The sequence below is a fragment of the Corvus moneduloides genome, chromosome 3 (assembly GCF_009650955.1).
Source record: "Corvus moneduloides isolate bCorMon1 chromosome 3, bCorMon1.pri, whole genome shotgun sequence".
In the NCBI taxonomy this organism is placed as follows: Eukaryota; Metazoa; Chordata; class Aves; order Passeriformes; family Corvidae; genus Corvus; species Corvus moneduloides.
Genome location: NC_045478.1, coordinates 67,843,438 through 67,870,887, shown reverse-complemented (window position 1 = coordinate 67,870,887; position 27,450 = coordinate 67,843,438). Strand labels below are relative to the sequence as shown.

At 40.3% G+C, this 27,450-nt stretch overlaps 1 protein-coding gene across 3 annotated transcripts; it reads left to right on the top strand.

Annotated features, from left to right (window-relative positions):
* Nucleotides 1-27,450, top strand: LOC116440843 (vacuolar protein 8-like). Of its 3 annotated transcripts, XM_032102084.1 has the most exons (14): nt 4-677; nt 3,723-3,842; nt 4,791-4,910; nt 6,007-6,126; nt 10,547-10,669; nt 11,702-11,784; nt 13,001-13,126; nt 13,945-13,990; nt 15,159-15,292; nt 19,635-19,763; nt 21,404-21,518; nt 22,400-22,534; nt 23,744-23,869; nt 24,781-27,450. In XM_032102084.1, the coding sequence occupies exons 1-14, from the start codon at nt 452-454 to the stop codon at nt 24,900-24,902; spliced, it is 1,725 nt and encodes a 574-aa protein (XP_031957975.1). In that variant the 5' UTR covers nt 4-451; the 3' UTR covers nt 24,903-27,450. The 3 variants fall into 3 exon arrangements, with proteins under 3 accessions (XP_031957976.1, XP_031957975.1, XP_031957977.1); XM_032102085.1 differs by lacking the exon at nt 23,744-23,869 and having other exon boundaries at nt 1-677; XM_032102086.1 differs by lacking the exons at nt 13,945-13,990; nt 15,159-15,292.

The following is a 27,450-nucleotide window of genomic DNA, read 5'->3' as shown; positions in this document are numbered from 1 at the left end:
AGACAAGGTGGTGCCTACCTTTCATGTGGAAAGCTGCCTTGCAAAAACTGAGGTTGCGTTTTCCATTATCCCAGTTTTTCTAGCCTCATACAGGCTTTGGTGGATGCTCCATGACCTAAACCCCATCCGTTCTCCACGAAATGCGTTTAGGTCATTATTTTATTTTTCTTCAGGCAAGGGGAAGGTGTTTGAGTGTGTCTCCTGTGCACTCCTTTTAAATAATAATTTATGAACTCTAGGAGATCTGCAGAAGACAGCCTTGTGAAATGTAGCTTCTTGGACACAGAAGCTTGTCTGCCTTACAGCAGCTGCACATGGTGTGGTGTTAGCATCTGTAAGACAGAAAAAACAGTGAGGAAGCAAGCTAGTGCAAAAACCAGACAAACTGAGAAGAAACTTTTCTTCCATCTCCTTCCTTTTCTTCTTGATTTGTGCTGCTGTTGGAACAAGAATGGGTCAGCTATGTGGACGATGCATGCAGCTCCTGCGGGACTTCATAGGCTTTGTTCAGAGGATGTCCTCTGACTTGGTGCAAGGCATCAAGGAATGCTTAACTCTGATAAGCAAGTGCTCATGCTTAAAACAAAACAGCTCTAAAACCAGACAGCTGTACAAGCCCATCCTACAGCCTCATGAGAGGGTGACAGCAGAGGAGTTTCTGCAGCATATTGAAACAGGTAAGAGGACTTGTCTTTTTCTAAAGCATTGTGAAAAAGCAAGGAGATTGATTTTGTGGGTTGAAAGTAGATTGCTGGCTGATCTGCTCTGGCATGGTATTGAGCAGCTTGGTGATGATGAGGAAAGGCCAGAGCTACAGAGCATTTTCTTTGTGTACAGGACTCCAAGGGCTCGAGTGGTGCAGCAGTTGGATCTAGGTAGAAATGGTCAGTCACTCTCTTGCTCTGCCACCGTTAATACATAACCCATGTAAACGTGTTTCATAAAAGTGAGTCCTTCTAGAAATTAAAGTTACTTCTTTGAAGTCAGTCAAAAGGAACTGACCAAGCTGGACACAGGCTTTGCTAAGACTGGATGCTGAGCTGTGAGTGGGCAGATCACAATCTGATGTGCACAGCTGTGCACCTCTCTGTTGGCTGAACAATTGGACTTATGCTAGGGATGTCTGGGCTATACATGGGGAAGACCAAAGTCACCCTGGGACAAGCATTACTGCGCTCTCAGTATTCCAAGCAACTGTGCTTTTGTGCAATCGTTTTAGACATCAAGCTTAATCACAGTCATGGGATTCTGCTTGAATCAAAGTAGATTCATAACTCTTCATCTGTCTCCTTTCCTTTACAGGTTATCTGCCCAATTCCCCTGTTTTTCTATTTGTGATGTCCTGTTTGTCCTGTCCTAGGGTACATTATCAATAGGAAAACTTTTTTTTTTTATTTCACTCCTACAGTCATCTTGGATGAATGTATTTTGTTGGTTGTCCAATCTAAAACCAGTCCTCATCTCAAGATAAAGGGTCATTGCTTGCTTGGTTTTGCGTTGTCACAACTAATTGGGTATATTGCTTTATGTTTAGCAGCTTTGGGCTAAAACTGCTACACAAAATTGCACAGGCTCCTCCTTTCATTTGTGTGAAGGGTGTGGAACTACCATTTCTTTACTTGCTTCTTTGGGAACATGAAACAATCTTGTGAGGGGAGCCAGAAGAGACATTTTTCCTTAGTGTGACATGGTTAATGGTGTTTGAAATTCTGTCATGGAACAACCTTTGGACTAATTGCTGTGACGCTGGTTGTTGGGAACATGTGTGAATTAACCTCAGCTGGTGTTAACTGGTGTCATTATCCAGTGAATGTGGTGTGTCCTGTGCTGCTGATAAGGTTCACTGATTGTTGCACCTGTAGCACTGGTTAAATCCTGACATTCATATCCAGAATAGGGACAGATCTTTCAGCTTGTTATACAGTGGGATCTTCCAGAGCCGAACTTCTTCTTCCAAAGGCTAGCATGCTCCTGACTCTATAGGAAACTGTCTTGGCACTATCCCAGCTCAGTTGGTGGATGAGGTGTAATGAAGGGGAGGCCAGAATGGCCCCTTGTAGCAGTCACTGGTGCTCCCTGAAAAGACTAAGTGGATATTTTCTTGAGAGATCCTTTCCTCTCTGAGATCAGTCTTCAAAAGTCTGGTCTGTCATGGATCCTTGGGAGTTGGGGTACAGCAGCAGGAAGTCTAGAGCTTCTCTGACAGCAGTACACAGATGACAATGTGGGCTTTCAGGGAGGTCCCACTCTCCACGACAGGACACATACAGCCCCCAGGAAGCAGAACCAAGGTTAAATCTCTGAGTGGCTGAATCTTACTGCCTAGGCAAATGGAGGCAGGGAAGCCTCGCAAAGAGAACCAAGACACATCCCTCTTTAACACTATTGTATTTTATTCCAAGAGGGAGCAAGCCTATCCTCAGTTTTGAACAAAATATAATAACAAGAAGACAGTGTTTGGACAATTTGAGTGCAAGGAGAGACTTCATGGTTGATCATGACACTCATCTGTTAGCCAGGGCAGAAAATTTTGATATTTTAAGCAAGTGGAGATTTTGAGTGGTTTCAGCTTTATCACTCTCCCAAACAAAACCACAGATATGTGGAAGAATCAGATAGTCAGATTAAAGTTCAGATAGTGACAGGAACAGAATTAAACCACATGAAGAGATTTTTGTTTGTTTTCTCTAAAACCTTGCATACAAAGGTAACTCCTTCTCTTTGTATTACTAATTATTAAATAAAATTGATCTTTATATGAAGCACTTCTGTGACGCTCACTTTCCTAATCCTGAAGGTAGGAGTTTGCTAGTCTTGACATGTCAGCAGCTTCTAATGGCTTGAGATATTGGCTGTGTTTTGCACTGAGACATGAAAGCTCATGCCCCTCACATCCCTCACATTTCTTTGTCCCATGGAAGGTAAAGTAGCTAGATATTTTTCATAGAGATATTTCAATCATTAATGCACAGCTGTTATCTATTGCCTGAAAATATATCTTATAATTGTGTGCTCCACCAGTCAATCATACATTACCTTTTTAACTCTGTTCATTGGTTCAATGTCCCGTTCATTTTCCTCTCTACTGCTCCATTCCACATATTGTATTGTACAGTGACTTACAGAAGTCATGCATGACTGCTATTGCTTGATGACTGTTTTTGAACATCTAGTTTATTCATAGGGGAGCTATCATACTCGAGAACAGGTAGACTCATGCTAGAAATTTGAGGCTGAGGCAAGCCTGTTTGCCGTCCATGTTGCTGTTCCCTTAAATCCTTTATTTCAATGCCCAAGACAGGAAACACAGCGAACTTCAGATGTGGTAAATTAGAAATACATACTCTTTCTATGGTTCTTAACTAAGAACACTGTGTTCAGTAGATAGATTTTAACAAAGATTCAGAAAAAGATAAATATTTTTATGGAGAACAAGAACACCTGCATTTATATCAGATAGCATAAACGTGTCTAAAGGTTGTAATTTATCTTGTTTCCAATCACTGGCTTTGTGAGCTTTACAAGAGGCATTGCCATGGACAGGTTATTCCCAGTTCATCTATTGCTTCTGCCCATGGAAACATGAATAAAGATAGATGGGCTTGATAGAGCTGTAGTACAAAAACCCTTATGTGTTTGATTGGCTGTAAATTTTAATTTCTTTTTGTAAACTAACCCTTTTCAGATGTAATTGAGCCTGTGCTGTCGTTTTATATCTTTAGATTTTGAAATGTCTGCACTTGGAAAGGACCCTCTGGAAGCCTTGAGGACCTTATCCTTTTCAGAAAACCCAGGTTTACAGCAGTCAGCTGCCCTCTATTACTTGCATATGAGTCAGCACAGTAAGTTATCTCCATGCATTAGAAAATTTTCATGTAATTATAAATAAAAGTATTGTTTCAAACTGTGAAACTCCTTTTGATTTATTAAGCAAGTTTTTATTTTGCTTTCATGCTATGTTGTTTGCCAAGGAAAATGGAAAACTGTCATTGCCATGTAGGCAGAGTCAGTTCTGGGTTCTGCTATAAGGAGATATCTCTCATGATTATAAAAGACTGTTATTTATGAAATTGTTATACTTCTGTAGAACTCAGCAGAACCCAAAGTATTTAGAGTCAGTGTGTACTGAATCTCCTGAAAGCAACACAGTCAAATATGGTGAAAGGAAATGGACATAGTGACCAGTTAATATTTTATATTATATACTTTTTGAAAGAGGACAAAGCTCTAGAGGCCAGATTGTAGTGAAGATTTATGAAGGAAACATTCTTCTTTGTTCCAGCTATTCTGTGGGAGCACTTGGCTCTTGAGGTAATTTGTTAATGGTTAGGAGTCTGCCTAGATATTCCAAATAAAATACCAGCTAGCATTTGGATTCTACAGAAAGGTAGAAATACTAGCAACAAGTGGGTTTCAATTTATTTATCTACTTGTTTATTTTAATTTTATTTCAAAGAGAGTATTCTGTCACTTGGTATGATAGCTTTATCCCATGTATTTTTTGCTGCATAAAAAGTGCAGGTAGCCACAACACAAGGACCTGCTGTGAGGCAGAATGAATTGTTTGGTAGCAAGGCACACTGCTTCCCTTCCCATGATGTTTTTGAAGTACTTGATTATTCAAAGCCTCTTCAGGAAACTTGCCCAGTTTGCTAGTAAAATTGGAATTTTAATGAAGATGAATACCACTCAGCCTGTCTGTGGGAGCACCTGAGGCTTAAGTCCATCAAGAGAAAAATGTGACTGTGGTGAACAATGGGACTCATGAATATTTCCTCTCATTCTTGCAGTGAACATCCCCCTGCCTGTGGAACATCTGGAACCCTTCTATGCCTTACTACGTTCTGCTGACCTGGAGGTGCAGCAGATGTCTTCCTTGTCCCTTGTCAACTTCTTGCTGGAAGGAAATAGTGAGTAATTAACAACACATCTCTCTTGAGGTAAAGAAGTATTTCTTCAGCCAGACTCAGGCAGAAGGAGGGCACATCTACACAAATCCAGATTCCTTTTTTTTGTTCCTGATAGGACAAGTGTGAGTCTCTTTCTGACTGCAAGCTACATAGCTTCTGGTGGCGCCAAGATATATCAGATCTCTCCAGCTAGATTATACCATGTGGCAAGAGTTCTTGGATCTGTGTGCAAAGGCTGATAAATTATTCCCAGACCAGTGTGGGAATTCTATTCTCATTCGTGGATCTACAGCCAACAGTTTCCCTTTCGAACAACAGATATAGCTCTTAGAAATAAACTCTTTGTATGAGACAGTGCTCATTTTCTGGTTATTTATGAACTGGACCTTAGTCTTAAATTGCTTGCAGAGAAAAAAAAAAGAAATTTAAATTCTTAGTAGATTCACTTGCTTCTGTAACTAAAGGGGAAAATAGATTTGGGATAGAATCTGGGAGATGTGGAAGAAAAACTCCCCAATAAAGTTTATGTTGATAGACAGGGCATGAACTCACCACACCTCATCAACAGAGTCCTTGTGGCATCTACTACTGCACTCCTTGGCACCTGGGCCACAACAAGTATTCCATCCCGCAGTCCGTAACAGCAGAAGACAGGGTCAATCTTCAGCAAAGCTGGCCTTTTTCATTACATTTTTTTTAAGGATTTTGCTGCAAATAAGATCATGTCACTATTTACAAAGAAAAAATAATATTTAAAGGGTAGACCTCAGAAGAAAAAGAAAAGTCAGGGGGAGTCCTGACTAAATTGTGAACCTATTGGAAAGCTGCAGTTGCTCTTTCCAAAATTAACCTTATTTGGGACCTTCTGGCCTAAAACCTCCAAACATCTCTTACTCTCTTTCATGCATCTGAAGAGGAATGAAGCAAACCAAGCTAGGGACTGAGAGTGGCTTTCAGGCTGTTTCCATCTTAGGTCTATTTTGTATTATCATAATGTGGATCTCCAAAGCAGTCAACGGATGATGTATTCTTTCCACAAAATCACTAACTGTTTACTTTTCTATTTGCTCTTTTTTTTTCTTGAATTTATGAATAGTTGACAAAGAATTAGTTGTCCAAATGGGTTTACTTGAGCCAATTCTGGATCTGCTTGAGTCAGAGGATCCCACTGTCCAGTGTAATTCCTGTGCCTGCGTGATGACTTTGGCTGTTTCAGGTAAGTGTTCTCTTTGCCTTTAATCTCTGCAGTGAATTCATTCAACTCTTCCATCATATTTTAAGATGAAACAACCTATTTGCAATTGGTTTAAGAGTCCTAAGATGCAGCAGCAAGTTCTGGTATTCCTACATCATGAATTCAAGCTCTTGACATTCCAGTTATTTTTCTCAGTGTTTCTGACCTTCTTGCTCTTATGATTACAGACCTTTTTCCGATTTACATCCTAAATGTATTCATGGCCGGCTTATCTTAATTAATGTCTACACTGGCTTTTGTTTCAGTAGTTCTGTCTCTCTGATGTTTACGCTGATGAAGTTCCTTCATTTTAACTAGACTGAGAAAACCAAGCTCTTTTAAGACTCCTCTTATAAGTGAGGCTCTCCATTCATCTTCAGAGTCCTTCTGGGTGTAAATGATACGTTCCAGGAATGGAACATAGCACTTGCGTGTACTGTATCATGATACCACAGGCCTCAGGCATTGTTACAGTCCCAAGATATAGATAAATGGTGCAGGAATTCTGTTTTGGATTCATCTCTTCTGAAAGAGAAGTCACCAGAAATGTGCAGTATTACAGCTGGGGTCTCACCTGTGCCTTTTATTGTGGCACATAGGGAAATACGTTTTTTGGTACATCTTATGGTAACAATTGCAGATTTGGTGATTGTGCCATGGTGATGTTGTCATCCTGCAGCTGACTTAATCACTTAGTCCTGCTCCTCCTCTGCTGCTATTTCCAGCAGACACCAAGTAATCAAGGCTCTACCACAAATGTTTCCAAGTGCATATCCCTGCATTTTGTACAGGTTTCATTCTGTTTCTGTTGCTTCAGTCTTCTAACTTGTCTGTTATTTGTAAAATATTCCAGTCCTCCACTGCACTGACAGTTCTACATTCACATCTTTGTATTCACTTTCTGGTTCAAAACAAGTACAGACCAGCCCTCATGGAATTCCATTTGTACTTTCTTCCCAGGTGGTCGTTCCCATTCAGCCAAACTTGCTGCCAGCTTGCAGTCAGTTTGTAACCCATCATGTACTACTTTCGTTTGTCATCAACTTCTGCTTAACCATGCATATTTCATATAATGATATTAATATTTTTCTGGTATCCAGACAGGTTAGTTCAGCCACAGTTACCAAAAGAAAGGTTATCATGTTAGTCTGTCTTATTCTACCTTGTGCAAACTCGTAGTTCTACAGTACAAATTGTGTACCAATCTGTAGAAAAGCCATGAATAACATTTATTTCCCTCCCTGTTGCATTTATTCTGCCAGCTTCCCTCTCCAGCATGGGAAGTTGCAGTCTGGTGTCCCAGAAGGCTGAGGGAAGCATGATGAAAGCGTTAATTTCTCATTTAGGTATTTATGTTGCAAAGGGGAAGTGGATAAGCAGGATCCAACCACATGAAAATGCTGATTTGCATTTTATCCCACCTTTTTGTTTTATTTTCAGGTTTTTAAATACTTTTCCCTTAGGACCTTGTTTATAAGCATTGTATATTATTACAGTCGGGTTAAGAATTCTACATACTACATAACTTTGTGTGGAATGCAAATTGCCTCTTTTAAATGTCTTAATTAGGCATGGCATCACTAAAATTTTAGGTACCTGGCATTAGAAGGACTTTCTTTGTGTACGGTCAGTGAAGTTAAGCCCCTGAAGATTTATAGAAAGATACCCTTTCACCTGTTTTAAACAGTCCATGGAGAAAGCGACTTGTTTGAGCACCTAAAGATGTTACTTAGTCCTGAAGACACTCTTACCATTCTAGATGTCTTTAACCTGGAATATAGGGAACCCTCAGCTACTCCAGATCCAGTCCACCTTCATTCCCTGTGGTCTTCTAATGCCTTTGCACACTCCCTTAAGTGCAAATGTCCTTCTGAGCACAAGTACTCCAAATTAAGCACTCAAGGAGCTTTCAAAGCTGAACATAGGGTAGGCATTCCTGCACAGGCTGGATTGCTGCCTGGAAATCAGTGTTGAGGATCTCTGTCCCAGTTTAACCAAGATTTAAATGGGCTGGATCCATTTATTTGTTTTTCGGACTATATTTAGCTACCACAGCAATGAGACTAAAGCAAGAGGCAATTCTCCAAGGTTTATTTTAATTTTAACTCACGGACTTGGATATTTTTAAGTGTCACGGACTCAGATATTTTTAAGTTCAGTCATATCCTTCAAGATAGCCATTTATGCAGAAAAGATAGGTATGGAAGCACAACCAAATTAGGAATATCCTTAGATAGCTTTAAGGTGACTAAAATTCTGCATCTAGGAATGGTCTCAATTCTGCTGCAATGAGCATGCAAGACTATGTGCAGAGTGAAGTTGTTTAGCGATGTTACTGCGGGTCGTGTGAAAACTGGGTTGTCTTCCTGCTGCAATAGGGAGCTGAAAATAAGAAGAGCAAACCAACCCATTCAGATGAAAATTATTTGGAGGTTAGTTTATTCCAACACCAGCATTTGTCCATGCAGCAAAAGGACACATGCATATTTGCAATTATCTGCAGCTTTTCAATCAGTGAGTGAAAGCAATCAGTTCTGGGATAAGAACTCAGAGTACTTCAGAACAGAACTAAATGTTCATAGCTTCAGGGTTTAGGGGGGCCTGAACATCTGCTTTAAGCTAAAAAAGGAGGATGCACTTACTGTAAAGCACATTCAAAGTTGTTTTGACTGGGAAATCTTTAAGCACACAAATGTCAGAGAGTGGAAAGAAAGAATTTATAAATTAGTGAGTTATTCAAACACAGCTTGAGTAGATGTTGTTGATTATCCCACTTTAGAGTAGCATCTGAACACATGGTTTCCTTCTAAAAGCATTTGAAGGGGCATCAGTGGTTGCAGTGGCATCAGTGGAAGGACTGCATTATTTAAGATAAACAGGTGGTCCGGGAGAGAAACATGATCTGCCGTGCCACATCTCTTACAGAGATGGTAATACAGTTACACATCTTGGTGAGATAGATTTGCCCATCCGGTCTGTCATCATAAACTGGCAAAACAAGTGTTCAGCCTCAATATCTGATAGAAGAAAGAATTTGCCCAAGTTTTGTCCAAATGTTCGTTATCCCTTTTCTCAAATGTAACATTCTTTTCCACATTCACAAACATTCATGGAGTGTATTGTGTACAAGAATAAAGGAAGCAGCAATATCTGAATTCTTAATCTTTTTACCTCTGTTTTTTACTCAGCAGAGTAGTTTGCATCACACCAGACTGGCTTCCATCAGTTGGAGCGATACAAAAGACTTTCTCCTTCTACTGAGGAAAACAAAAGAATGATATATAGGCAAATTAGATTAGAGAAAGGCTTGTCTACAACAGGGACCTGAATATTTCACCAGAATAATAGCTTTCCACATGGAAAAGCTATTTTTAAATACATTACTCTTCCCAGAACATTTATTTTTCTCTTCTTTTTCTCCAGAATAAAAGTTACTTACTTGAGTATATACTCATAGGAAGACAGAAAATTACTTACCCCGGAATATTAAACTGATACTATCTGAACTATACTTGAATAAATATCCTGGATAAACTGTTTATGTCAATTTCCACTAGATAGGCTCCGGGTGTAAAACTAACAGCTTTGTTCTCACAACTCTCAAAGTTAGTTAGCACCTAAAGACTTGATGTCATCCAAATACCTTTATCTTTTTTGCTCTGTCTGCTTCATGTTTCTCTCAGCAAGCTTCCACAGACTGGCCATTGTTTAAACTGTCGATAAATATTGTTAATTTTACAGCATTAAGTGTTACAGTTTTTCTTTTTTTTCACCAGCTTTTCATCCAAGAGTCTTAAGGGATTCTGCAGATCTTTTTTGAGTTCTCCTTGTACACCAGGATATTGATTACAACTGTACAACTTAATACATTCCTTAATACAAGGAGTCACCACCAAATCAGAGAAGCATCATCTTTTCAAATTCCAATATTTAAATCAAATTCTGTCTTTAGAAACCTCTGCATTATTTATAGCTGTCAAGTGAATGACACAGGGACATTCCAAAACAGAAACTGGCCCTGAATATACCCTACTAAATTAATTAAACCTTACCTGCAGTTAATGATATAGCTTTAGGTTATCACACTGTGAGTAGCTTGATCAGACATACCAAAGGTATGAAGCAAGTACAACACTTTGTTAACCTGTTTAAAGGGACTTAAGGATATTTTGATTATCCTAGTCACAAACCAAAAGCATTGAAGCAGCTGTGATTTATGGCTAATCCAGAGGTCATGAGTTGGTTTCTTTCCTGTTAAACTCTCTGAATTTTTAATAGTTTCCTTTGAGTATGCAGAGAAATCAGGGAAGGGAACACCAAAGAACTACTCCTGCTAGTTGTCCTGCTTGTGGCTCACAGTAAGATGGCAGTAAGTATTTCTTTCTCTGATTCTTTTCTCCAGAGTCCAACCGAGAGGCTATTGGTGCTGCTAGAGGAGTTACACCACTCCTGTCTCTTGCCAACTCCTATGATCCCAGAGTCCAACAAAATGCAGTTGGTGCTATTCTAAACCTCACACAATCAGGTACTTTCAGACTAATGGTTTACCTAAATTGCCAAAAGAAAACTCACTGATAGAAAAATAATCCAAAAGGGTTAAGGCAAGAATAAAAGCATATCTGTGCAACAAGTTATTTCCTCTGCATATGGCATTCATGTTGGTAGTACAGGCTGATGATTTAAGTTTAGCTGATACGGGCCCTGTTTTGCTTAGTAGCAAAACAGAAAGACTTGATTTTCAACTCCAAGGGGCTAGTGTATGAATATTTAAATAATCAGTCAAAGAAATAGAAAAAAAAAAAAACATTTGTTAAAGAAATAACTTGGCCTAAAAAAGTTAGCAGCACATTTGGTGTACTTTAAAGCAATCTCAGAAGCTTATCCAACAAAGTCGAGATTTAGGAACTTTTTGCTTGTTCTAACTCAATGCTGGAATATGCTAAGTATAACTATCATGGGTCAGACATTAAAGGCTACTGTAATACCTGCCAACAGCTTTGTCAAAAGCAGTACTTGGTCCTCTGCAGTTATATGTAGACTACCATAACTAACTCTGAAACAAACCAGCATTAAATCTCACCTACCAAGATGATACCATTGTTCCACAGAGCTAAATGATAAAGTCATGAGTAACATCTCTGGACTCTGTATTGTGGAAGGAAACAGTTGGCAAGAACTTATACAGTTAGCTATTACATTTCTGGTATTATTCAGAATATTTTAAATAATTTCTTTTTGAAACACAGAAATCATAGTGAAGATCATACCTGAGGCTTTTCAGCTTCTCCAGCAATTTAGATTCTCAGAGCAGTTTTTAGCATAAAACCATCAAAAGCTTAATCAGACAACCTGCTAATCTTTTTGCTAAAATATCTGAATACTGCTGCATTACACAAGTTCTAAATTATATACTCTCCAGTCACACTGACTGGTATATATTTGGACAACATCAGCACTCTTTAGAACCCAAGGACTGTGCACATCCCTTTTGAATAGTGCTTCCAGATGAGACTGAGGGAAGAAGGAAGACACTTTCACTTTTTCTTTTTAATGGCAGACAAAATACAAGAAGTCCTATGCAAGGAAGGAGCCCTACCAGTTCTTGCCTTGCTGCTGGAATCTCCTGACTCAGAAGTCCAGGTATGACTAAAATAGGTCAGATTTTAAAACGGTAGCATTGTGACTGTAAGGAGAGCACAAACCACAGTATGCAGTAATGAAAATGGGGAGAGGAGGAAAGGTCTCTCTAATGAAGAGGAGAAACGTGTGAGAGCATCTTGGTGAAACTCAGCTCATTCAGATAATGTATATTAAAAGACTCAATTTGTCTAACTCCACAGGAGAAAGTTTATGACACAAACTTTTGTCTGCCAGCACACATTAATACAGGGACAGGGTTGTTATGTGTCTACCTCCTTGTGTCTTTCGGATCATCAGACAAGTTGCAGCTATGTCTCTTCCTCTGGGTTGTGGTTTTTTATTTTGTTTTGTTGGTTTTTTTTGGCATACGAACTTTGATCTTCCACTCTGAGCAATGTTACTAAGTATTCTGAGAAGACATAACTTGAAAAGATCTTTTTCTTGTTGTTGTAAATATCTGTAAATCTTCCTATTTTATGCCTATCACAGACACCTCTTTGTGATTCTGCACACTCAGCAGAGAGCTCATCTTGATGCAAAAGTATGCTGATAAATAAACTATGAATTAACTTGTACGCCTTACACCCTGCTAGATTAGATGGTTCATTCAGTCCTTTGAGTAGCACCGAATTGTTTTCTCCATCAGTTTAATTATCTCTGTTCAGATTTTTTTAAAATATCTGAAGGGATGGACCCTCTGGAATTGCTTTCTGCAAACTCTTTCAGCATTTTTAGATTTCTCTGAGATTCACCTTAAAATTTCCATCTCTGTAGCTCAACCTGTTTCTTCTAATTATACCTCCCTAGTAATAGATACTCTTGTATGTGTAACCCTCCCTAGCGTTAATGTTTAGATCCTTTGGAAATTATCTTTTGGAATGCTAGGGCAATAGCTACATCCAGCTTCAGTAAATAAATCTAAACATATAATACAGTAGAAGCAGATGACCTAACCTAGGTACCAGCAGCAATGTCATTGCAGCAGCACAGCACATTCCCAAACAGCCAGGGTCCTAATGAGTTTGTACAACATGCCCCAGCAGGATGGCTGTAGTAGCTACAGCATGTTGTGTCTACCCCATAAATACCCTTAAGGTGAAAAAGCACTTTATTTTCATCAGTTTTAAATCTGAGCATTTCTCCAATTTAGTTATATTCTATTCAACGTATCATTACTCTGACCTCTCTCTCTACATTTTTTCTTGGTTCTTTGCAGTATTACAGCTGTGCTGCCCTAAGCAACGTGGCAGCCAATGTTCAGCACCACAAAGCCTTGCTGAGACCCAGTGACAGATTCCTGCTGCAGACACTGATCTCTCTACTATCCTCTCCTGTGGACAAGGTAAGGCTATAGCTTTCCCTTTGTGAAAAGACTTAGCATCCGAGCAGAGCTATAAACTTAGACTTCCAGTTTCAGTGTCACATCATTCTGTTCATCTACTGTACAGGTACCTATGCAGCATCTTTCCCATGAGAAAAGACACCTATAGTAGAAAATGTATGGGTTCTACAAGGTCAATGTATGAAGAAAGCAAAGGGAAATTATTAAAGTTGTTCTACAGCCCTGGACACTTCCTTTAGACTGTGTGCTATTAACTTGAAACATCATGTGAGAAGTGCCCTGTCCAGGCTTTGTCTTTGATCATCGTGTCTGTGACAGAAGGTGTCTGACACATCTGTTATGCTACTTTTTTTTTTTCTTTTTGGTATCTGGAACTTTTACTGTATGGCTTTGAGGAATAGCATCTTGAAAATTTTGCTTTGTTGGAAGCCACATCAAAGAAACTTCAAGAAACCACAGTTCAGGGTGGAGCCTGAAACTCTGTGTAGAAGAGAGGTGAAAAAAAGGCAAAGCAAATGGGACAATTTCTTTCCCTTCCTTTTCCTATAGCTTATCAGATGTTCTGAAATAATGCCAACATTTGAACCCTATTCTTCATCAACAATAGGATGACTGGTGCTAGGAGTTTGAAAAAAAATTCATCAAAACTTTGAAAAAAATCATGTGCCAAAATTTATTCTTGAAGATAATATAATAACTTGCTAGTGTTGTCATGTTTATTTTGTGTGCAATAGGCAAGAACATGCATTACTGAAACTGCTCTTTTTCCTCCTCTCTCTCATTCTTTTTTTTTTTTTTCCCCTCTTTGGCACAAGCAGGTTTCAAGCCAGGCATGTGTTTGCCTAAGAAATTTGGCTACCAGTGGTAAGCGATGTCTTGGAGATTGAAGAAACCACACTATTTCTTTCGCTCTCTGCCTTTCAGAGTGAGCACAGTGGGCTGGGAACCTTTCCTATTAAAAGCAAAGAGACGCCCTCTTTTCTACCTTTTAACTGGATGTTAAAGGAAGAGGAAGGTGCAGTGCATATCCTTACTAAATCTGTCTTAGAGCTCCCAGGTAGCAAGGGGAGTATCTGGAGAAGGTGAGAGAGGCAGCAGAGGTGTTCTTAGGCTCAGAGCCTTAGTGAGTTGCTAAGTTTTCCTCCTTTCCATGTTTCCTGAGCATTAAACCCAGTTAGGACAGACTGCCTCCTGAAATTGCTTATTGAGTGGGGACCTGTCTTCTCCAAGGCATGATTCTGTCTATCATTAAATGTAATTTTCTCCCATGCATTTGTCATCCTCTTAAAAAACCCTATCCTATTAAATGCCCAAGATTCATTTCTATGACATATTCAGGAGATGGTGGCAGAGGACTAATGCTAAAGCCCCAGACTCCAGGGGAGAGTTATTCATCTAGAAAATGTAGAGGTGCTTTATTTTCAAGCAATCACAACTCTAGAGCAGCTGAGAATGAAGGATGTGCTGTGCTGCTGCTTGGCGTGTTTGAAACCCCCTGGGGTGCTTGACCATTTAGATCTGCCTCTCCATCTGCTGGCTGCTCTGGCACTGCCTTGTAGTGCACTCACTGAGGTTGCAGGGCCAAGTGGGGTATAACAGCTCAGTGGGATGGCTGGTCTCTCTCCTGGCTAACCCAGGCTAACTGGGTTAACCCTGGCTAACTCTGTGAAATAGTGGTGCTTGGGAGGTCTTTCTGTTTGTGCAACAGAAGCTGCCACCTTCTTACCTGTCTTACGCCAGTGAGGGACTCAGAAAATTCCCCTCATTCTTTTTTTTGAGGTTCAGACGTGGACTGAGGGTGCCCAAATCTACATTCTGCCATCAAGCTTGTATTAATCCCTCATCAAAAGGAACCACAACAAATGAGGGTTTATTCTTATAACCAAACATCTGGCATTGCCCCATCCCACGGAGATGGGGAGGTCCCCTTTAATTTGATTACTGAGGCAACAGTCAACTGTTTGAGTCAGAGCCTGAATGCCTCCCTGCAGTGCTCTGAACCTCCCTGACCTCAGTTGTTTTCCCACACCAGCGGACATCCAGGCCGAGATGGTTGCTGAGAGCGTCCTGCCCAAGCTGTGCTCTCTCCTGGCCTCTGGCAGCGAGGACGTGCGTCGTGCCTCCATTGCTCTGCTCTGGATACTGTCCCAGCACCCTCCCAACCAGGTAGGGGAGGTCATTTCCCAAAAACAGAGGGGAAAGAGTAGTTCTGGCCACCACCTGGGGTAACACTCTGTTATGGCAAAACTGTCTATGAAATGCATTGTGAGAATGACCAATAGACTCTGGGAGAATTCTCAACCCTTCTCTGTCCCACCCAAAATAACAAGGCTTTGTTTACTGCATCTGCACTGTCACTAACTACCTGAGGAGCCGTCTGTTGTGCTGAGTGGGATCCGAAGGAGAGACCAGTGAGAGAGTAGAGGGGGAGATGGGTGTCAGATTCATTGGCTATGCAGATACTGCCTTGCACTCCCTGCAACTCCCTCTAGTTCTTTCAGTTCCCAGACCACAGGTGTCTAGATAGGTGTATGAGGGGGAGGACATACACAGTACCATGAGAGACTGCCACCGTGGGGGCAGCCGAGGAGGTTATTTCTTGGCTACAGAGCTTCTCCCCACACTGAAAAGCAGAGAAACTAATTTAGAGCACACACTTAAAAATGCGTAAGTGCAGAATAAAGGGCAAATATACATTACTTACCTATATGGACAGCTTTATTCAAAAGTGCATTTGAAAAATACTAACGTATTTTGAATTAGCATCAAAACAAAAAGGGGGACTAACAGATTTTGAAATCCTGTCTATCTTTAGTTAATGCATTAGGACTTTCACTAGGACTGTGTATCCTCATGTCCTAAGTTATGGAATGATTCTTTTGCCCACGTTCAGGGTAAACACCACCATTAATAGTGCAACATTAGCAAGTACATGAAGAAGTCATGTATTTAGAAATAAATTTAGAAATAAATTACAGCAAGTACTGACAAATTACTCTTGTTTTTAAATAAACCTTTTCTTTATGGTAATTAAAGACATCCTTAAGAACATAAATGTGAAAGGTTTTTGGTAAGTGTTTTAAACTAACAACAGCAATAGAAGGTAGTCAGGGGTTGGGTACATAGGGCAAAAATATGTGAGAACGTTTCCACATTGCTTCAAGCAGTAGTGACAGGATCTGAGTAGCCTCAGGTGGCCTTAGGTGCTTCTTGTGCCTGAAATATACTCAGCCTGATTGGAAATTTACTCTGGGTATGGAAAGCTTGGTGCATTACAGTTCAGTTGCCTGTACACAAACCAAAATTGCACCTCCAGTACCTCTGGGATGTGGATTGAGAAAATGGGTGAGCTCAATGCCTGCAAAGAAGCAACTAGCGCACAGAGCTATTTAAGGCACAATAGCTGCATGAGCACTAAACATCCTCATTGCTTGTCAAACTGCCTCATACAATCAAAACACAATTTGCTCTCAGCAATCTTACAATTGAGATGCATTAGGTTAGTTGAAGGCCATTTGCACAGTAAATATGTTATTCAGTATGAGACATTATGCTGAAACACGGTCCTCACTCACTTTTGCTTTTCTTGTCTCCGAACAACATTTACATTTTTTGTTCTCCCAGCAAAGATTATCCACAACTCCTTTTCTCCCTGGTCCTGAAACTTGTCTTTACCAGAGTTTCAAACCCCTGGCCACAAAGAGACATGGTTAGTGTCAGTGGGAACAAAGGCACTGGGAACTCAGCCTTGGTACACCAGTGGTAAAACAGCCCATCCTTCATGAGGGAAAAAGGTTCAGCAGCAGGAGGCTGGAAAGCAAAGCATCACCCTCGAGGCTTTATTCTCCAGTGAGAAGTATCTACATCTCTAAATTTGTTTTAGTGAGCAAACACTGCTGTCTCTGACTACTGAATGTTGCTGCTTTGTGCGAGCAAGCCCTGGGCACTCTGAGAAGAGGCTGACCTCTCTGTATTCATATCCTGCCTCTCCATCTCCATGCCTTTTCTGGCCTGTTTTTCAAGTCTTTTCAAGGTTTCTTTCTCCAACTCAGGCTGAATTCTCTGTGAGTGAAAGAGGGACTTCTCCATGGGAACAACTGTTGGAAAACAAACCACTGAACAAAGCTAACCTTTACAACCAAGTCAAGTGATGCTTGAATTATTACAAATGCTACCCAGGATACAATGGGGCAGAATCCATCTGCCCTTTTGTTACCATGAAGCAACCCCCCAGGAATGCTTCGCAGGAGCTCCTCGCCCTGCCTCAGCCCCCTTTTTGCAATCTCCTGATCAGGCTGTTGACGGGCATTCCCAGCAAGAGCTGGAAAACTTCCCTCTTGCGGGGGGAATTTTATTCAGATTTCCCAAGGACAGCCCAACCCTGAAAGAAAACAGTCTTTTAAATCAAATTCCTTTGAGCAAAAGACCTGGAAGTCAGGGTCTGTCTATTCCAGGTGGTGCCACTGACTCTCCACTCCAGGTACAAAATAACTTTGCCTTCCCTTCTTGCTAACTGGTCAATGGGATAATATTTACCTTGTCAAGAAATCCCTGTGTAAGGAGTGTGAGTGCAGCATTGCAACTGTAAGCACACTTGCTGCTGGAATGCTTTTGTTTTTTGGTTTGTTTTTTTTAATATTCTAGTCTTGGGAGAAGTTAGATCAATATCCATCTGAACCACTCAATCTATTTTTACTCACAGTTTTCTTGTGATTCTCTTGCACTGTGCAAGAGATTGAGCCAGGAAACAAAATCTGGATCTCATCCGTATTCCAGCCAAAAAAAGAAGTTCAGCAAAATTTGAGTACTGACACTTACTAATGTGGGTCCTAAATAAACAAAAGATCTTGGCAGGGAAGTCATTATATATTACAAAGTTCCTTTATAATGCATAGAAAATTTCATCCTCCCAGGCTTTAGCAAATCAAATACAAGTATTGTAGTTGATGGGATTACATAGAAAAGAGGACATTTGGCCCAAAAGCATAGAAAACAGTCATCAATTGTAATTTAATTGGATTATCTAAAACTATATTATTTCTTCCTTTAAAGAGAAGGAAAAATAAGACTAAGGAAAATTTACTGTCATGTCTGCATATAGGATTCTTTAAACGCCCTGTGCTTAGGCATAGCACTGCCCTTTCCACTTATTTTCACATTATATTTTAGGATTGCTGGTTGTGACAGTGCTTAGAATGAACTAAGTGAAGATGTCAGCTGATATTAGAAAATAAGATACACTTTTGCAATTTAACCTAAGTAAAAGAAAGATTCAAGTTTAACTAACTTTTAAAGACGTCTGCCTTTCAACACTGCTTTAGTGATCCTGATATTTCACAGGTTTCAGAATAATGTGATTTTTTGCAACTGTGTATAGGACCAATGATTTTTTTTATTCTGAACTCTCTTGCTAATGCGTCTTAGTTTCCAAGTAGCACAAATAATATAGTTCATTGTAAACAAACAGAAGAACTGCATAAAAAACTCCTAAATTCTTACGGGAAGGAGACCGAAAGAAAAAACACACCCAAGAGGAAATCTTTTGCTTTTAGCTGTAGGCCTAACCCAAAGTCTGTTGAAGTCAGGTTTCTCTTACACACAGCAGTGCCCCCTTAATCCATATTGTTATTGAGGTGACCACCTGTACAGTAATCCAGACTCAGATCTGATACTACAGGACAAGAGGTAATGGCTTCAAACTGAAAGAAAGTAGGTTTAGATTTGATATTAGAAAAAAAATTCCTTACTGTGAGGGTGGTGAGGCACTGGAACAGGTTTCCCAGAGAAGCTGGGGATGCCCCATCCCTGGAAGTGTTTAAGGCCAAGTGGGGTGGGGCTCCGAGCAACCTGGCCTAGTGGAAGGTGCTCCTGCCCACAGCAGGGGGTTTGGAACTAGATGATGTTTAAGGTCCCTTCCAACCTAGGCCGTTCTGTGATTCAATTAATATTAATGGTAATTGGAGGAAGACTACATTCAGAGAGACATACCCAGTAAAGTACCTCTAAAATATCATCAGACAGCAGAGACATGTGTGTAAAGAAGATGTTGCTCAGAACATGTTTACTAAAGAGGTGCCTGATCTAAACATACAACCCATTATTGTAGCCGGGTAAATTGCTGAGGTACTCTAGGACGCACTGCTGCTGCTACTTCGCTGTGTACTTCTGCCTTTCACACCTACCTTGAGCACCTCTCCTTCCAGTTGGGATCACACATCCTTCCCCTGACTAGCAATGACCCCAGTGAGGCATTTGATGGAAACAAAAATAAACTACAGGACCTTAAAGACTTCAGCCTTCCATAGCAAGCGCTCTATAGTCAGTGCCAGTCAGACCCCACTTTAGAGAAGCAGCACTGGACCCAGCCACATCCTTGGTTTAAATAAACAAACTAGTGCTCTTCTTGCAGAGCTAAATTCGATCTCTCCATAGCTCACTGCAAAGTCATGTTGTTTTGTCCATACTGGATGTAATTGGTTACGTAATTGATGATACTGGTTGCTCTTAGGACACTCTGGCATGTGCTGAGCTACTGCAGAGCCTGGGGACATTACTGGCAGCACATAAAACAGACCCTGTGATTGTCGGACATACTGCTTGCATCATCAAAAACCTGAGCCTTTCCAAAAACCATCAGGTAAGTACCCAATGTTTGTCATTGAACTATATGCCCTGTGAGGTTGCCATTGTGTTTATGTCAAATCAGCATTAAAAAAAAAAAAAAAAAAAATCTGTGAGTAATTAATGTTAATGTAAAGTATATAGCAAATATGCCAATTTGCTGTATACTTTACACAAAATTGAATGTATGAACAAAAAGACCATAATGAAAGGCAGTTTTATTCATATTTTCCCAATACAAATAAGCTAATTAAAATAAGAAATACCTAATTTTTACTATGAGTGATGTGGTTACCTAATTTGACTGCATCATAGGTATAAAAAGTTCTTCTAGTAAGGACATTTATTATGAATTAAAGGAATCCTTCAGGAAAATCTGAGGTCTGTTGTGAATCTTTATTTCCTGGCCCTCATGTTTCAGCTGCCCGTCATTGTGAAATAGAATCCTAGCTACTGATGTACATTTTGCCTCTTTGGCGAGATATTAGTTGTGCCAAAATTCTGTAAAGATCTATCTTGCTGACTTTGCTTCGAAATCCATATGCATATATGCACTTCCTTTCCCCTTGCCTTTTAAAAGTACCTTGATCAAACAGTACCACCAGTAGCAATCAATACTGAGAGAAAAACCCCACCTAAATCCTCATTTCTGCTTCGTCCCACTTCCTAGTACACACTTTTCAAGACTCAGTTCTTTTTTTTGTTCTCTTTGTTCATGATCCAATTACTACTAGTTCCAGAGATTTAAACCAGCCAGAAGGAAAAGTATGGGTTTTTTCACTAAAATAAGAATTATATAAATTTTTAATAGCTGTGAAATCAAGTTTTGCAGGGAACTAGATTCCCTCAAACTCAAGGCCCACAGTAGGAGTAAAAATGGACCACTCGTTCAAAGTTTGACAAATATGCTTGTTTTTTTGAAGTATTTAAAGTCTGTGACATTATCCTGTTATCAGCTGAGAGCTGCTTCACCTTCATAAAGCTCTATAATATAGAGAGTATCTAGCTCTCACTGCATAAGTGAATACACAGACATGAGTGGGAGTGCCAGGTTTCCAGGGTCTGTTCTAAGGAACGCTCCCTAAAACACTTCAGAGTCTTTGGTACAATAGGAAAAAAACAGTGCTGTTTTTATGCCAGCAGGACACAGAGCGTGGGAGCTTGAAAGGTAGCAGTCTCAAATCCATCTTGGACCTCTAAGCAGTAAGTTAAAAAACTGCAGCATAAAATAAGTGAGCACAAAAAAGGATACTCCCTTTTGTTGATAGGCACCTGAGCTCACTTTGGGAGCCATGAGCAGCCTCCACTGTTATGGCCTCCCAGAGAGCTGATGACTTTGTGATTCAAGTTCACTAGCAACCAGTCACCTCCAGCCAGCTCATTCAGAACTCATTTCTTGGTCTCATGTGTTTTTAATCCAGGTCAGCACATGCTAAGTCTCTTATCTGTTTTCAATTCAGTCTATAAAATACTTATCTCAGTACAGGTGATCTCTGAACAATCCAAGGTGTTGTCACCTGGTTGTGGTAGATCTGGGAGGATCTATATTTCCATTATTGATGGTCTAGCCCTCAGTACTGTCGAGTACTTCTGAAGCCCCCAGACACCACTAAACCGTAATGGAAATGCTAAACATGAATCTCTCTCTTGTGGCAGAGAATCACGGAGAGCTGCTGTGTCGAAGGTCTCCTCCAGACCATGCTTTTGACCGACACTCAGGAAGACTCCCTTCGTTATGTGACATCCTGCCTTGCTGAGCTAGCAAAGCAAGGTAGGGCAGCAACCCTCCATGAGTAGCTGAATCAGAGAAGTGCATGTCCTTTATTAACTCTAATAGGAGATGGAGCACATCTGGACACACAGCCCAAGTCTTTCCCTTTAAATTCATGGTGTTGTAAGCTTCAAGAACAAAATACAAATCACTGGCAGGACCTGTGGGCTTCATTATCTGTGCTTTTGTTCAACTGCTTAAAATTCTTTTATTCTAAATTTTTTTGTGCTGAACTTTTCTGCTGTATATGGCCTGTCTACTTCTATTTGTAACATTTCCCAGTTTCTTGGGGTGAAATAATTTTGCCATAGCAGAAACTAATATAAAAAAAAAAGACTAAAATACACAGTAACCCTTTATCTTGAAATTTTTTGCACACGAATTTATCAGAGATACCAAATTTGCACTCGTGAAAGGTACAGCACTCTTCATGGCAGAAAGGACGTGTGTAAATTTTCCCAATATGCCCCAATACTGGATATTTTCTGTCAAACAAGTCATCTCTTGTATCTGGTGTAATGGCTGTGCAGCTGGCAACACATCACATTTAATTTTGCAAGCGGTGCCTGGTAGCTGCTGGACAGTCTGAGCCCAAAAGGCCAAGAGTGTATCTTGCAGATGAAGTGATTCATTCTTGCAGAACATAAAGCCAACAAAATATGAATCAAATCCACGGCCTTACCTTACTGAGAGCATAACCTCAGAACATGACCCTTTTTTACAACTTAAACGTACCTATTAACCAAATTCAGCACTTTTTTGCTTCTCCAGTTGCATAAAGGATTCCCTATTTCAGCAGTTTCTGGCAGACCTCTCACCTTTGTTTCTTTGACACTGGAGTTCCTGTTTACCAACTACTCTCTTACCTTTCTGCCTTCCAGAAGGAGCCATGTTACACATGGTCCAGTGGATGGACGAACCTTTGACAAAGTGCTTGGTGAGACTGGCTGGCCAACTGGAACATCCTGAGCCATCCTTTCATGCTGCCTCTGTCATCCAGCACATGATCGGTCACGGTAACTCACACAGGATTAACTATGCTTTGAAAGAGGCTTATGGCTGTCTGGAGTGAAATTAGCCTTTTCCCAAAGGAGTTAACTGTCAGGCACTGAACAACCTTTAATATTCCTGGATCACCCCCCAGTCTGGTCTCTACAAATTTATAAAAGTGCCTACAGTCACCCTTGAAATAAACCAGTCCTTGAGTGCATGAGAAAGTCCAGGGTTGAAAGTGGACCACAGATAAAGGTCTGATTCTTCAAGCACTGCCATTCTGCAGGGCTGGTCCATAGCCAATGCTGAGGTCCTTAAAAACCGCTTAAGTAGGAAGGTGGGAGACCATTAAGATACTACTCACCATGGGAGAGATGAGAACCTGTTACAGACAAGGGTCACTTCAGGCAAGGTTACATCTTTCTGTTCGACCACCTTTCTCAGTATGTAAAATGTGATGGCATTCCCCACAGATAGCAGAGGTTATGTTCCAGAATTTTAGATTAACTCTGCTCCCTAACCAGCAGGAGAAAAAACTCTTACTGAACCAAATCCTGCTTTTATAATTCTAGACTAAATTAGCAGGAGCAGTGAAGTAAAGTGGCTTTTAAGAACGTAGCCAAAACTTTTAAAGTTTCAATGTGAAAGAATAAAAAAAGCATTATTTTTACCAGTAGAAAACAAACAGCTTTATGCTTAATATACATGTCCCATGCAGCTGAGAGCCTTTAGGACTTGCAAGAAAAGGGTGTTCAGATGATTCTTGCCATATTCTCTAGAAAGGTATGGTTAGATTTTAGACCTTAGACATAAGAAAAACTGAAATCTGTAGTGAGTCCTCAATAAGGGTAAATGCAAATCTGTTTCATTCTAGCATTGAGGATTTGCAACAGAGTAGACTGTCTCTCAGGTAGGGAGCAGAGTCCAACAGCACAATCACCTCATGGAAAGGTTCGTGTAACAGGCCAGCTTGTCTGTGAATCAGCAGGGCCCTTGCAGAGGGATCAGGTTCCCAGCACAGCAGCCCACACAGCTTTTTATTTACCTAAAGTATCAGCAGTATTGTCAGAAGCTGTAGTACAGGGAATTACCTTGCCAGTCTTTGCAGTAATGTTGGTTTTATCTGAAGATGGATGAGTCATTATTGATCTTACAAATGTCGTTACAAAAATCAGTTTTCAAAGTGTTTTAAAGGCTTGTACTGATTTCCAGTGGTTCTCCCATTTATCCAGAAAAAATGATGCTTTTGTGGAAGCATCACATTGGAGAGATTCAAGCCTACCTCAAGAACTTTCTTACCCACCAAGAGGTCCGCTTTCAGCAGCTGGGCATCTCCACATTCTGCAGACTACGAGCAGGTACATCCTTCCTGCTGGGCTGGGCCCCCGGGGTGCAGCCAAAGCTGCCTGCACCCATCAGCAGCAAACAGGCACTGCTTTGTAACAGAGATCGCAGAATCATTGGGGTTGGAAAAGACCTCTAATATCATCGAGTCCAGCCACTGACAGTGGAAACTCCTCCTAGCTAGGGGACTAGCTCTGCTCACTTAAGCAAACAGAATAATCTCAATGGTGGCTGTTACCTCACCTGTTTTAAAGCAGCTGTTTAAGAGTATCTCCCAATAAAGGCAGGAGGATTTTGTTTGTTTGCTATAAAATGAAAGGCTTTCTGAACAGCAGGGAAACAGGACTTCAGGTACAGATGCTTTTATCCAATATAAGAATTTTTGGCACTAGATGCAACCTAAAAGTTTTTCAAATGGGATTTTAGTTTATTTTGGTAAAGCAAGCAAATAAGGAAATCGCATGATTAGCTGATATTAAAGCTGGGAATTCTCACATTTTCATACTTAAATGTCCATTCCTTAATATTTTTCTGGGTTTGGTTAGTCTTCTTGTCTTTAGATAAAAGTTGAGTACTTATGAGAGTTATAATGTGGTAATAACTGTATACAGCACATATCTTTACATATGTAGAGCCAGAGCCAAAACCCTGCTATGACGTGATAGGCAGCTGCTGCATAAGGCTGAATTTGGCAACTGAGATTTATGCATCTGGATCATGAGAATTTAGCAGCAGTCTTGAATGGTTGTAGGGATGAAAACTGAATTTGTATCTGCTTTTTGTGGTAGAAGATTATTGTTCTGCCTTCCCTGTAGTAAGAACCACCAACCAACTGTATCTGACCTGAAAAATAGGCTTTCTATGCATCTGCATTAGAACACAGGGAAAGACAGCGGGTTGCCTAACATCTGTTATTCCTCTTCAGATCCAGAATTTTCATTAGCATTCGGAAAAAGCCAAATGGCCAAACTCCTTGAGCAAGTCCGTCAACAAACAGAAGAAACTCAAGAGCTCCTTAGGGCAGCTATGTGCCATGAAGACAGTTAATATTTGAGCCAAATGGCTTATGAAAATTTACCATATCCAAGGGCCTGAACTTTCAGAGGAAAGTTTTTATTGGTTCCTGTAATTTTCCTGCTACTTGCAGTTGCATCATACAAGAGAGATGTCCTGATAACAAGAATTGGAGCAGGTCAAAACACAATTCCTTGGACCATTTGGCTGGCTGCTTAAGTGTACTTGAGGACATGGCTACACTGAAAAGCAGCCGCTCTGCTTGGTTAACCTTCCATGGTTTGTTTTTGGTTTCCTCAACCCCCCTTCAGAAAAACTAGCACTGTATTAATGAGGTTTTATTCATGCAACTGGCTGATTCCACTGAAGAGGCATCTCTCAGATATGCAGGGGATTGTATTCATCTTCATTCTGTTTCTGTTCCATGTCCTGTATTTCAGAGCACACCCCAGGGACTTTAGAAAAGAATTGAATCAACCCATACTATAAAGGTAGAAAACTACGAACAGGTTACTACAGAAAGTAACTGCTGAAGGACAATTCAGAAAGTGCAAGAAATTTGTAAGAAACAAGAATGGGTGAAGCCTTACAGCTGATCCTTTTCCACACTATAGGCACTACTCTCCAGCAGAAGAGCAAAGGCACATTAAGGCAAGGAAATGTTGCACAGAGCAAATGCAAAACACAGCAGGAAGCATGAATTATTTGTGTTTAAGTACAGAACTCTGTGTTCTGCAAATGTTAAATTATTTCCAAAGCTACTTGCAACAGGGGAAGAGTGAAAATATTTGGCAAAATTAGGAATTTTTTTGTTATATTTTGATATTGATACTTCATTTTAAAAGGAGTTAAAGAACAATAAAGGTAGTCATGTGTTTAAATTAAACTCATTTTCTTACATATATACTTCCCATGGGCAGGCAGATGTTCAGCCGTCTCCAGGAAAGCTGGGTTCCATCATGTGTAATGGTTACTTGGGAAGACACACACTGTAACTTCAAACATCCCCCCTTTCCTCCTCCTTCCCCCAGCTTTATATGCTTAGCATGACAATGTAAGGTATGGAATGTCTCTTTGGTCAGCTGGGGTCACCTGTCCCAGCTGTATCCTCTCCCAGCTGCTTGTGCCAACCCCAGGCTGGTGGGGTGGTGTGAGAGGCAGACTTTGTGCAAGCGCTGCTGAGCAGTAAAACATCCCCGTGTTACCAACCCTGTGTTCAGCAGAAACCCAAAACACAGCCCCCTTCAAGCTACTGTGAAGAAAATTAACTCTACCCCAGTCAAAAGCAGCACACCGTCTTTTGAGGTGCTTCTGACCGTCATATAACTCTTATGCGCATGTAGAGCTTTAGAGCTGATACTGGTCACAAACATGGAATAAAAGTGAGATTTAAAAAATAGTTTAAAAAAGTTATTCTGTCAGTTAAGAGCTCAGTGTTCCATTTTATTGTGGCTGAAATCTGTGAGCTTAATTTTGGTACTTGGAGGAGGCATTTTTGATAATGATTTATTTTAATATCTGCAAGTTCTTTACAATGGTACTGTTTGGGAAAAAACAAAACAAAACACCACCCCACCCCCCCCAAACAAACAAACAAAAACCATGTAAAAGCAACCAAAACCACACTCAGTGCAGTAAAAAGGCCTATTAAAGTACAGGGTAGACAGAAACTTTGGATAAAGCGATAAAGCGATATGGCATTTTCAATATTCATGCATGACAGGAACTTTGTTTTGAAATTTCATGGGACAAACCATGTGCTCAGCTTTGTGCAGGTGGACTTACTAAAACAGAGGACTGACTGAAGGACAAACCTAGGAACAAAAAAAATCTCAAATTTCAAGCCACCTCTGTGGGTGTTTTTAGATCAGTTTCCAAAAAGAAACAGTGCAATATTACGTAATGATATTAGAATGTGTCCTGTATCTGTATTCTTAGGTATTTAATCGCAAACATTATTTCAAGGTCTTAGCAAGAAAGAAAATAACAAAGCATTCTTCATCAGGAATGAGGAGATAAAAGGCATGAAGCAAGCAGAGCTAATGGTGAGCAATGCAGCAGTTGTGATGTACTGAAATAACTTACCGAGCCTCATCCCTGTGAGCGTAGATGCTCTGCTGTGGAGGCGTGAGCATGGAGCTGAGCCTTCCCAGAGCACACAGCTCTGGGGGAAGGTCACTGCTCTGAACCCTCAGAACAGCTGTCTGCACCTGCTACACTTCTACCTCATGGAGTAGTTCCCCTTGTCCCTCATAGTAAAAACAACACAACCAGTTGCAATAGCAGGCAGAGGAGCTGGCCTTCCTCCCAGACCGTATTTATTGTCAAGAACAACACTCAACAAAAGGGAAACTGTTTTCCCTGCATTAAAAGATGCTTAACCAAAAGATTTAAAAATTCAATATTAAATCCTTTTCTTAAAAATTCACACACTTACTTCCACTCTCAATTCCCTTGGTTTTATTTTGTATGTCAGGCCCCTGAAACAGGAAATTCTCTCTCTCATTTGAAGCAAACCTAGATTGACCGTAATGATAAAATGGTTTTAATCCAGCCCTGTTAAAAAATTTAAAGCAAAAAA

What these genes read in the sequence shown, in the direction of transcription:
- LOC116440843 (XM_032102084.1), top strand. Translation starts at nt 452, where the DNA reads ATGGGTCAGCTATGTGGACGATGCATGCAGCTCCTGCGGGACTTCATA. An exon ending in GATGACTTTGGCTGTTTCAG is followed by an intron (nt 6,127 to 10,546) that starts GTAAGTGTTCTC and finishes TCTTTTCTCCAG; the next exon opens with AGTCCAACCGAGAGGCTATT. An exon ending in ATTCTGCAGACTACGAGCAG is followed by an intron (nt 23,870 to 24,780) that starts GTACATCCTTCC and finishes ATTCCTCTTCAG; the next exon opens with ATCCAGAATTTTCATTAGCA.